General features: G+C 37.5%; 1 protein-coding gene across 1 annotated transcript; it reads left to right on the forward strand.

Annotated features, from left to right (window-relative positions):
- Nucleotides 1-5,177: 5,177 nt before the first annotated feature.
- On the forward strand, nucleotides 5,178-8,144 carry LOC140170502 (uncharacterized). Its single transcript, XM_072193859.1, has 3 exons — nucleotides 5,178-5,236; nucleotides 6,316-7,129; nucleotides 7,537-8,144. The coding sequence occupies exons 1-3, from the start codon at nucleotides 5,207-5,209 to the stop codon at nucleotides 8,142-8,144; spliced, it is 1,452 nt and encodes a 483-aa protein (XP_072049960.1). The 5' UTR covers nucleotides 5,178-5,206.
- The last annotated feature ends 4,647 nt before the right edge of the window (nucleotides 8,145-12,791 follow it).

Raw genomic sequence — 12,791 nt, forward strand, 5'->3', positions numbered from 1 at the left:
TTCCAGTGGAACAACAAAACTAGGATTTTCTGCTCTTTGCTTGGTTCAATTTTTACGGGTCACGCGGACCCATAGCGTAGGAAATTTGCGGGTCCGCGCCTACTTCCACGGGTATTTGACGCAAGGACGCAATTTTCCGACATCTGTCTCATATCCCCGCTTTGGATCACACATTTTGCCTATTGATGCATCACGAAAGGTGTAACATTACATGTATAGTGCATCATGCAGTTATTGTTAACTACATGTATGCACACAACACACGGGTACTCACAATAGGCAATTGAACCCTACTGGTAGCGCTCTGTTGTAGCTATAGTGGATGAGCTAGTTAGCGTCATATATCAAAAAGTATAAAAGCTATGATTTTAGTGCCTGCTCTATGTTTCAATTACTTATTCTTTTCTAAATATCTGAATTTTCAACCCGGTACAAGCTTTAATAACGGGGGAACATACATTTTTATGAAAAAGAAATCCTACCATCTATCCAAAGTCGTCGTGTTATTCCAATGCACATTTTGCTTCACCGGGCAGCCATGGTTTGGTCGTATTTGGAAGATTGGTGTCATAAAACCGTAATAGGTACAAATTTAGTACTTTCTGTCAATCAAGTATAGCTTATTCTCTACATGTCAATCTTTAAATAATTAGCATAGTCCTTATAATAACGGTGGTCCGCCTTGATGAGTAAATGACAGCAAACAGCTGCAAACAAGTGAAAAATACCCCAAAACTAGGTCAATGGAGCTCCGCTCGTACATGTCAATAGCGTCATTATCGATTGGATTAGTCGTCCGTAGTGGTCAATTCGGTCGCTCATTGGATTAATATTATCATGAGGTAATAAATTTGCATTGGACAATAGATTACTATATAATGGTTTAGTACTGCATATATCGGTTTAATCTTCAATAAGCGGGTTTATGGCTGGAAAGGTGACGGTGAAATTGCCGTGGACGTAACTGCACTATGGATATATGAACATTTCTTTAAACACACATCTTTACCAATGATTTATCTAAGTTACATAAGAAAATATTACTGCACAACACCCTTATGGGAAGAAATCCCCAATTTTACGACTGTAATAGCGCCATCTCAGATTTCAGAGTTCTCACAATTTTCGAAGGCCAAGTTTACCCTGTTGAGGGTGCTGTAAAGATTGTTCAGAAGTATGCGATAAATAAATTAGGGTGCATCGTGGTTTGCCCGTGGGTATCTGTGACCATGCTGACCCTTTTATATTAAAAAAACAAGCTTTTCCAAAAAGCCTTTTCTCTGGCGCATTACGTAAAATTCATACAAGGATTAGTACTACGTCTGCTTATCCATCTCACGTAATGTTAGCTAAACAATGTCAGTATCATTCTGAACAATAAAGACAAATATTGCCCTGGAACCTGCCTTGTAAATACACTGCGCCAAAAAATCAAGGTACCAGTTATGTTCACCCCTGTACATTATCCTAAAAAAAGACAAATATGTCAAAATGTAAACAAGGAATCAATACCTGTACTCTTTAGCTCTGATTTAAGACATCATATGCTGAAATTGGTTGAGAATTAAAGAAACGGTGATATAAAACCTAAAGAAGAAACGAAATCAAAAGTTGCACTTTTGTGTTCTAATCAATGAAAGCATGACGCCAGTTTTAACGTGCTAATCAGATCAATAGAAGCACGGCGCTAGTTTTCTTGTTCGAGAACGCTTTGTGTCAGGGGCTATTTTAAAGTGCCTCCTTGCAAGTTTGTGCAGTGAGATTAAAATTCCGTGCAGTGAGAATTAAAAATCCGTGCTTAGAATAATTTCTATACCAATAGGGATGCTTTTAATATAGCATCTACCGTAAAGGTTATTTTCAGATAAAATGTCAATGGTTTAGCGCTGACCGCGCTTAACACTTCATTACCCCCTTTTCTCGTGTTTCTAGAAAACTCTTAATTTTCACAGGGCCTCATGCATATTATAGACACTAGCGGGACACCCGCGCTTCGCGCGGGTCCCCGCTAGATGAGTAAACAGAAGCGTTCACTCAAACAGGAGGAATTACTGTACAGATAGACCACAGAATTAGAGTCCTGGTTCTCTGGTTTCAATTCTGTGAGGTAGACTCATTGAAAATTCCTCATTCCTTCCGAATCCTTAGAATTTTTATCATCTTGGTAATCTCGTAACCTCATCCCGTTAAACCACAACCCCGTATCCGTAATCCATCCAAAGTAGGCCTACCTTTTTATGTCCTTTCTTTCTTTCTCCCCTCCCGTACCCTTAGCAATTACGATATTTATGTCTTCGTAGGCCTAATCCCGTTATCCCATATCCCGTACACACCATAAGCTCGAGCGCATGGCTATGCGAACGCCGCACCCGTGCGTGCAAGTCAAGTGGCGCGCGTCGTGTACGGCGACGCGCTAACGGCGCGGTTTATGCTAGACATGTGGACGCGTTGGATGGCATAGGCCGTAAACAAACAACCACTTAATAAATTTGCCCGAAAACCCAACTTTTACTAATTTTGAGGCCAATACTTGACCGTTTTCAATCAAATAAACTTTAAACACATTGTGGTATATTCTTCTATTACCCGTGTGAATTTGGCGACATTTGGATCCAAACTGACAGAGCTTTTGACCGCACAATTTTTCTGAGTTTGAGTACCACAGCTACCCCACCAAAAGCAAAAAAACCCAAAATACTTAAGCAGTAGAGCCATTTAGACCATGGTGAATAAACTAAACAATTTTTAAAGAAAATAGTGAGCGAGAGAGAAAAACAGCCTAATGCCTTGAACCAAGGCTTAAAGTAGAGTTACCTGAAGTTTATTTTCAGGATCTAAATCTTTTGTGCACAAATCCATGTATTCTTCCGCGATGTGACTATATGCGATGATGCGTGCATGGTTTGGAAACAAAATAGTGGGGATTATGTTGTCAGTAATAAACACCTCAACAGAAGAAAGTTCTTACTGTTTGAGTGGTCATAAAATAAAATTATTTTTAACACAATAAAGTAAACCAAATTATGATCAAATGCAATTGGTTACGCTTGCCAAAAAAAGTAAATATCGTATAATATGATCAACTTAGAAATCTCTAAGGCGTTACTAAAAGACTTTAAGGTAACTGAGTTAAATGAGTTACTAAAATGCCTGATTTTTAAAACTCTCCAAAACTGGAGGGGACCCTCCCCCACCCATCCCCGCAAGCTCATAACAGCTGGTTGATCATCGAGACTTTACATTCACCAACGTGCAGTGACTTTTATCTCCTAAAATAGCCCCATGATGCAGTCATGTCTACAGTAGAATTCATCTCGACCTTTGCAGGACTTAACCCCATTAAAAGCTATTAAACCAAGATAACACTCATTGAAACAGCTCAACTGATTAAATCGGATCTTCTCTGGTTGTGCACAAGTGACTGTTTTCATGTGCGATATCGCAATAAAGCTGGTATTCATAGCTTCAGTTGGGTAACCGATTATAAAGGAAACGAAAGGAAACAATGTTATGTGTGGCTTTGTTCACGAAATCAGACAATGGCGTGCTTTTTGTAAACCAGCATTCTTGAAAATGAGCAACATAATGATTTTTGACTTAACACGGTTTGGAAATAATTTCTTCATTTTTTGGTGTTATCTGTCGTTTACATGTCCTTCCTAAAACACAAAAGTACGACCCTCTCCAAACACCTAAATTAGCTAAAAATGTAGGACATGTTACAAAACTATATTGTCTAGAATTTTAGAAGAGTACTTTTAATATTGGCCGGTTATTTTTCACACAGCGACGTTAACTAGGCAATGTACTATTACCTATAACATTAACTAAAACACCAAAGTACGAATATTTCCAAACATCTAAATTAGCTAAAAATTTAGGACATGTTAAAAACTATATTTTCTAGAACTTTAGAAGAGTACTTTTAATATTGGCCGGTTATTTTTCACACAGCGACGTTAACTAGTCATATCCCCATACTGTTAACGTAGGGCTATTTGTAAAGGTCACGCGCAATGGGAAAGAGCACTGTGTATTGTGTATAGGAAAACGGACAGTAACTGCAGTATGCTGCTTTGTGTACAAATCAATTTGGGATGCAATGGAGCAAACTGCAACTTTTGAATTTGCATCGATTGCGATCGTTGTGTCTTTATTTCTTGAAAGTTTTCAACGAATAAGGTCTTAAATTCGAGCTAAAAGATGCAGCTATTGGCTGCTGGTTGCAATTATTATATATCCGTCTTTGTTTAACATAACTGGTGCCTTAATTCTTTTGCTTACTGTATTATATTAATGTGTCATTCAAATTCTTGAGTTTCCCAAGGGTGAAAGATTCACACCCGTACAAAGCTCCTTTAGTACTAGCAAACAGTTGCGTAGCCAAATGTGATAAGGGAGATCCCTTTTCACCCCCTTACCCTACATGAGCTTTTAGATATTGTGCCCATTTTTGTCCACACACTCCCCAAAGAGCGAAAAAGTACTAATCAGCAAATAATTTCAACTGACAAAACCATGAAGCCCGAAACTTATCCACTCTGCTACGGTAGCAGTGTGGTAGCAGTGCTACCACACCAAACATTTCTGGAGGTGAAGTTGTCTCCGGCTGACACTGAGGCATCAAGTATAATTTTAAAAAAACACCTTTTTGTATGAAAATATATCAGATTAGTCAAAAACGTGTTGTCAAATTATTCTTGACATTATAGTCAACAATATATATTATTTATATAAGGCTTTTTTTTACAACGACACAGCCCTATGCTCGCTTGACTGAGATATTTTTCACGACAAAGAATTCGCAAATAATTCTTGAGAATAACCATGATGAATAACTTTATTATTATATTTTTGAAATTTACTTTTTTTAACAATAATAACACTTGTATACTACTCTACTACTATAAATTATTTTTCGAAACTAACGGCGCATTATCGCGTCACATGTTGACATTAAAAATTCATGTTGCATCGAAGTAAGGCAATAGAAAAATTCTGAAGACTAGATTTGGAATTTCCCAATATAATTTTTAAACACACAAAAAAGCATTAAACAGGAAAATTCCCATATTTGCGATATTTTCTTATTTTATTCACAATAGACTAATATTGAACTTCTATTATGCATTATTGAATTGAGAGAATGGGTTCACTGACTCTTGGTTTTCGATGCTCACACATACTGGTGTAACAGGGAACTACTATGGCGGACAACGAGCATTTATCCGTATCGGTAAGTGATTTTATGTTATACAAGTGCTGTATAGAAATAATATAAAATTTAGTTGACAAGTTACTTTTACATGTGTATAAATTATTCCGAATGTGAATTAAAACTATAGCGGTTACCGCACCGTAGCGGAACCATGTGACTTCGGCAATATATTGTGGTATATGTCAGTCCACATTAATGGGTATATTTTCACGGGAAAATTTTCTGGACACGTGACCAATGCGTATCAATGTAAGTGTAACCTCGAGTCTGATCTCTGACCCCCGGCAGTGACCTCGCTATTCAAGTCTTAGTAATTCTGAGTTGGAATCGTATTCTTGGCCGCAATTTCGATAGAAATTCGTGTATTGCAAATTTATTGAATATCATGCAATCTTAATTTCTTCACAATATCATCAAAACTTAATTTAAAAAATATCTATCTACGGAAAAAAATATTTATCTCTTACTATAATATTTTTAACTTGCGACAAGTTACTTATTTTGCATCAAAGGTGGAATCCTTCCTATTCAAATACATTGGAAGACCACCCGCGGTGCTCGGGGTCACATTCCATAATGCTAATATGTCTGCGCCCATGGGTGTCACGTGTCCAGAAAATTTTCCCGTGAAAATTTACCTATTAATTCTGACTGTATATCATCAGGGGTCATTTTGAGATATAGACCCAAATAGGAATAGGAATGTGGTCTTATGAGGAGTAGCACCACGGTGGGGAAATTATTTCTATCATATCCTGCACTTTGTTTTTCTTTTTCATTTGGCATGACACTCCTTAAGGAATCTTTGACAGCAAGAACGTATAACACGATACCAATATCAATTAAATAAAACAGAAAATTATATATTTTTTTGATGTATAGTCTTAATTTCCATCCCACTCCACAGACTCCCCTGTCCAAATTTTTTGGCTGGCACCTACTAATTTTGTGGTCGATTCGATTCTTTTAAAAGGTATCAAAATGCTCAGAAGATCATGCTGCATTTACATTGGTTCCCCTATTAAACTAACCACTGTTATAAACATTTATCAAATAATATTCTATACATCTAAGGTTGATATTTATTTCCTCCACAGGCTGGGTATAAAGCAACAGCGTCATCTCGTCCTGAAGCACCAAAACTACAAGTATCGGATCTGGAATTTCACAAACAGCTTGGAAGGGGAAGTTACGGCATCGTGTATAAAGTAACATTTAAGACACCATACTACGATATAAACGAAGCAGCAGCAAAGTGTATTGCAGAAGTTGACATGAAAGAAGAGGCTAAGCTAATGAAGAATATCGATCATCCAAACATCGTCAAGCTTTACGACGTCTTGGATGATCGATTAACTTCAAAGATCTTGTTACTTGAATACGCGCCAAATGGTACAGTCCGCGACTATCTTACGCAACACCAAGGATCTCAAACCCCCATCAAATTGTTGAAGAAATGGGCAAGAGAGTCTGCCCTAGCTCTACAATATCTTCATCAAAAACGGCTCCTGCATAGAGATGTGAAAGCTTCCAACGCCCTTCTGTTTGAAAGTAATGTATTAAAGCTATCGGACTTTGGACTAGCTAGAGAGATGACCGACTCAGAGACTACTTCTTCCGCCAAAGGCACGTGGCGTTACATGGCGCCTGAAATCCACACAAATGATCACTTCTCCTTCAAAAGTGATATCTACGCGTATGGAATGATGGTACGGGAGATTGGCACGGGAAAACCTCCGTTTGAAGATCTAGAATTGTCAGCACATGTGGTTTATAAAGTAGCCACAGTACACGCCACGCCAACTATTCCACCGGAATTCCCCGACGCATTGGGAGATCTAATATTTCGATGCTGGAACGCAAACCCAAAATATCGCCCAAGTCTAGAGGAAGCACTAGATGTGATCGATGGTAAGGAAATTATTATTGTTCCAGCTAAATATGTACGTACTGTGTTATGAAAATCGCGTACGCGTTCGACTAATATTTCCATCGTGATAATAAAACAACGGTTCCTGCGTTTTATTTAAAATATCGGATTTTGACAAAACTACATGAGAAGACTTGACTTTTGCACGGAAAGTTAGTTTTATAAAGTACATTATAATCGTGTAAAAACAGAATTTTGTTACAATAAGGCTGTAACCTACTTTGGGTAAACTTTGTCCAACTTTGCCCAAAAATTGTTGGTAAAGTTTGTGCATATTAATTTAGCCGTTGATATTTGCGATTTGACGGTTTTTACATTGTTGTAAATAAAATTACAACATATCATACGCTTAGGCTAACGCATAATTCTCAATATTTTGATACTTTAGGTTTAGCTGATGCAGTGACATACCAAAGTGAGACTGCATCGGAGTCATCAAGTTCAGACAACAGCAACAAATGGCGTCTCATCAAGGAATTCGGTAAGAAAGGGGAGGCAGAGGGCGAGTTTTGGAAAAATTGTTGTATCGCTGTATGCAACAATTCTGACGTGGTAGTTACCGAATTTCCTAAATGGCAAAAAGACAAGCACCCACCACGACGCGCATACCTATTCAGCCATGACGGTAAGTTCAAGTGCACACTCCGCCCACCAGATGACAAACCGGAGGCATGGATGGTATCTACTCGTGACGTAGCTGTTACATCACATGGGCAAATCGCAATAGTTGATACAGAGTCTCAATATGTGAAACTTTTCAATGAGAAAGGTACATATCTGGGTATGTTTTCTGTAGTAACAGATGAGAGTCAATCCACTGAGGTACAACCATGGTCCATATCAGTTGCTTACAATGGTGATATATTGGTGGGTTGTGTAACAAGGAAGGTGATCACCATACATGATGCTGATGATGAAAGGTTGATCAACACTGTGTTAATCTCAGAATTCAGCCACATTTCATGGCAACCAATAACAAGCAGTACATATTTGTGAGTGATTGGGAAGTTAAGAAAGTTCATGCAGTAAACTATGCAGGTGATGTCATCTTCTCATTGGAAAGTTTCACTGTTGATGGCAAACCAGGTAAGCCAGCAGGTCTTACTTGTGATGAGGAAAATCACGTATACATCGCTGTAAGTCAATATGATCTGACAAACAATCATAGCATTACTAATACTGGGCATATTCACGAGTATTCACCATGGCGTCGGTTCATGCGATGCATTATCACAAATATGTACTTTCCTCGTGGAATCACCTGGTACAATGATACAATTCATGTGGCTAATTGTACCGGTGTATCAATGTATAGCAAAGGGTAAACGCGGCAATATTGATTTACGTGTATTTAAATTTAAATGAGCGACACTAAGCAAGAAAATGCAGATACTTGAGTTCATACATAGTTCACTTTCTATGTTGAGATTATTATGGATGTTAAAAGTTTAGAGCAATAAAATTAAAGTTACATCTTATTTAATGAATCTTGTCCTGTTTGTTATTTTTATATTATTATGACATAAGCATATACCAAAAAGGAATTACCCCTTTAATGAAAGACAAGACTACTATTACTCAAAAACGGTACCGAATTTGGGATATGCATTCGAATTATGAAGGTAATGTCTTAAATTATGACACCTCATTTGTTTCAATGGGCCATTATTGATGTCACAGCGCACAGTGTCATCGTCTCGATATCTTCACGGGTGGGAGAAATCGCCATGGTAGGTTGAATCCACAGCCACGCATGACCATTTGTTCCGACCTGTTTAATAGTTTTGAGACGCTTAATGGGCCGATGGACATCCGACTAATGCTATTGACAATAGCCTGGTGACTGACCTCTGTACGGTCAGTGAGCATGGTATACGCCATGAGGTCATCTGCTTTTAGACTGCCTCCACGAGTGGCATACGCTGCGCTATAGTTCGGCACATATAAAATCAGAATTTTTGTCAGTTTTTGAGCTCAATACGCACGGTTCTTTCTAAATACGCAAGCTAACGACTATCATATCCTTTCAACACATATATTCAAGTGCAAGCATAAAAATATGGCTTCTTTAAAATAAAAACATTACGGGAGATATTCATCATTTTCTACCCCGGTATCCAAATATTTATCGTCTGAATATCAAATCGTGCATAGCACATTCACGTGTATCGATCCCGGGTATTCATTTTAGTACCTCTGCTGTGCAATGGAATTATTAACCAGGCGATGTCGGTGTGCAGCGTACATTTTAAATGACAGTAACCCAAGATTTGAAAGTTGCAGGAAAATCCTATTGTCCTGTATTCAGTGTCCATGGAAGAAAATGTTTTCTGCTCTCCTTGTGTTATTCCTTTTGCTTCATGAATTTGGAAGAGGTCAAACATGTAATGTGATAATCAGTAAATTGTCATTATTCACAGGAGTGGTCATTGTTTACTTTATCACATATTTAAACATGACAAGTTTAGTATTTTCTGTGACCAATGAAGTGGAAGACCAAGGGTTACATCTGTTGGTAACACATGTCAATCAGGAAATGTTCAGTGTAACTTTATCACTGAAAGGACAACTTTGCAATTGACTTTTTTTGTATATTAGCGCTTTATAAATAGTTGTTGTTGTTGTTGTTGTTGTTGTTGTAATTGTAGGTCATTGAGGACCTTATTGATCAGAAAATATTGAAATCTTCATGTTTCAATTTGACACGAAATGAATAATGACAACTGATGTGAATAATGACAATTTTTATCAACTGTTTTCACCCCTTCATGTATGAAACAAAAAGAGTAATATAAAGAGCCAAACAGATTTCCTTTATCAACGGATGCTGAATACAAGGCAATAGGATTGGGCTATTCCAGAAATTAATGGCTTTTATCATAAAATTTGATCCAAAAGAAAAGAAAAGAAAAGAAAAGAAAAGAAAAGAAAAGAAAAGAAAAGAAAAGAAAAGAAAAGAAAAGAAAAGAAAAGAAAAGAAAAGAAAAGAAAAGAAAAGAAAGAAAAGAAAAGAAAAGAAAAGAAAAGAAAAGAAAAGAAAAGAAAAGAAAAGAAAAGAAAAGAAAAGAAAAGAAAAGAAAAGAAAAGAAAAGAAAAGAAAAGAAAAGAAAAGAAAAAGAAAAAAAAAAAGAAAAGAAAGGGAATTCCCATTTTGACAATAAAATGATTAAAACATTGGGCATTCCCAGTGTTCCTAAAGAAGACAGGCAACTTTTGCCTAAAGCCTAAATAAAAAATTGTCATGTCTTCTTTCGGGTTTTGAAAATAATGACCATTTTTGGGGGGAATTGCCGGAGCAAAAAATAGTGAAAAATTGTGGGAATCCCATGTCTTCTTTAGGGGGGAGGGGTGCCTTTGATTTCTGGAATAGCCCATTATGCTGCAACTTTCAATAGTGGTGTAGCTAGGGGTTGTAGCGCCCAGGGATGAGGATAGACTGGTTCTATTTTAGAAATATGTGCTTATTTAAGCATCAAGCGATAAGTTCGCGTAAAAGCCAATCCCCTACATGCTCATATAGGGGGCAAAAATAAAAAATGCCCCAAATTTACTCAAATATATCAAATTATTCGTCTGGGACGAAGGAATGTAGCATATTTGTGCGTAGGACAAATAGTATGAGGTTCGACAGGTCCAAGATCAATTTGTATGTTATACAGGGGTGAAAATTAAAGTTGCTCCGATTTTCGTAAAAGTAGATGCAATCTGATCGTAAAGTTTATTAAAGGGATTCCAAAAAAGAATAGTTCAGAAGAGAGATGAAAAATAAATACAAATTTGATTGAATCCTGTGGAATCCTACATATCTTTTGACTCTTTGCTGTGTAACATGCTCACTAGACATCGCAGATAGTGCAAACTATTCTTTTTCTGAAGCCTCTTAGCTAGGCAACAATTTCCCCTCTACTTTTACGAAAATCTGAGCAACTTTGACCCATACACAACAAGCAAATCGGGCTGTGACCAGATGTTGATGACGTCAAACTTGAAGATGTTGTGCCGCCCCTGGTTCCGGGGTCAGGAGGTTGTCCCAGACAGGTTGTCCCAACCTTTTGTCACGGTTCAGTCTAGGTCTTTTAGTTCTGATATGGATTGCTTCCAAGACCCTGCGAGGGAAGACCTTGGACTCCCTTTCTAACACTTTTACGTTCTCCCAGTCAATCTGGCGTCCTTTGCTCCTGTCAACGTGTTCCTTGATCGCTGACTTGGAACTGGCCGCTTTAGATTTATGTTCTGTTAGCCTCTTTTCGAGCTTGCGTCCAGACTCGCCAATGTATAGGGAGTCACAGTCTTTGCAAGGGGGATGCTGTACACGACACCAGATTGCTTTTCTTGTTCAGTTTTGTCCTTTGGGGAGACAAGAGACAAGAGTATTATGAGTATTCTTCAAGTTTGACGTCATCAACATCTGTGACGTCATCGGAGGTGTCCTAGTACTACATCACTAGCAACAACAATCTTCAGAGCAATGATATCCGCTGAAGACGCCGGTTGACCCAATGAAAGCGCTCCGGTGAGTGTACCAAATTTGAGTAGCGTAGAAGTATAAATTTGCTTTCTATTTACGTTTACCGCTACGTATGAATATATATATCATTATAATAATAATGGGATTTTTTGGTTCAAATTTAACACAGGTTTTGGTCGTTATGTGAATGTTTTCATCATCGAATAAAAACGTGCTATTATTTGGAGTAGGTCTCTTATTAATCCTTAACTATAGTTGAAAACCGAATTAAAAAGACTATATAATTTGCATCTCTGACGTCAGGGCATAGGCGCAACGTGATTGGTTCCCTAACTGCGCAGTACGGCAGTTTTGGTTTGGTTGTCATACGCCAAACTAACCTTGTTAATTCGCGGTCTTCAATTATACATTGGCAAATTGACATCAAAAAGGATGACTGTTGACATTGTTTACGGAAGTGTCGTTAAAATGTTTTGTTATCCTGAAAAGTAGACTCAGATGGGTTGATCAGTTCTTACGCAAGTTGTAAAGCCCATTCAATATTATTGAAAATTACAAAAATTACAAAAAACAAAACAAAAACAAACAAACGAAAACTAAACGGAAAGTAAATCAAATCAAATGGACTGGCCTATAGACGCAAACTCTAGCGGTAATGCAATAAACCAGACGGAACGGTAGTAAAAACCCCGGTATAAACATTTACTGAAATTACAGCTCACAGAACACTCGGAGACACACATACAACAGTGGATGGATTCAGTTGATTTAGGACAAAGAAGGGATGGTTCAAATATTGATTTTTCTATAAGATTTGATTAATCTTAGATAGTCAGCAAATTTATCTGATTATGATTGGGAATGTTATACTAGTAACTCTTTACAGCTGCATGCATACGAGCTCAGATGAAAAAATATTTTCAGGTCGAGGGTTTTCAAATCCAGAAAATTGTTTTTATTAACATCACAAGCAGTGACTGTATTCAGCTAATTCCGCTAAAACACTTTATCTCGCATGTTGTGAAATAAGCAGAGCAAACACATCTATATTTAATTGACCGATAAGTAATTAGGGATCTGGAATGAGCGTTTTGGGCGTTTCGACAGTATTTTTGTGGGACATGAGAGCACATCAGACATATCGAATTGCATTCTGAATACGAAGAATGTCTCAT

The sequence above is a fragment of the Amphiura filiformis genome, chromosome 14 (genome assembly GCF_039555335.1).
Source record: "Amphiura filiformis chromosome 14, Afil_fr2py, whole genome shotgun sequence".
In the NCBI taxonomy this organism is placed as follows: domain Eukaryota; kingdom Metazoa; phylum Echinodermata; class Ophiuroidea; order Amphilepidida; family Amphiuridae; genus Amphiura; species Amphiura filiformis.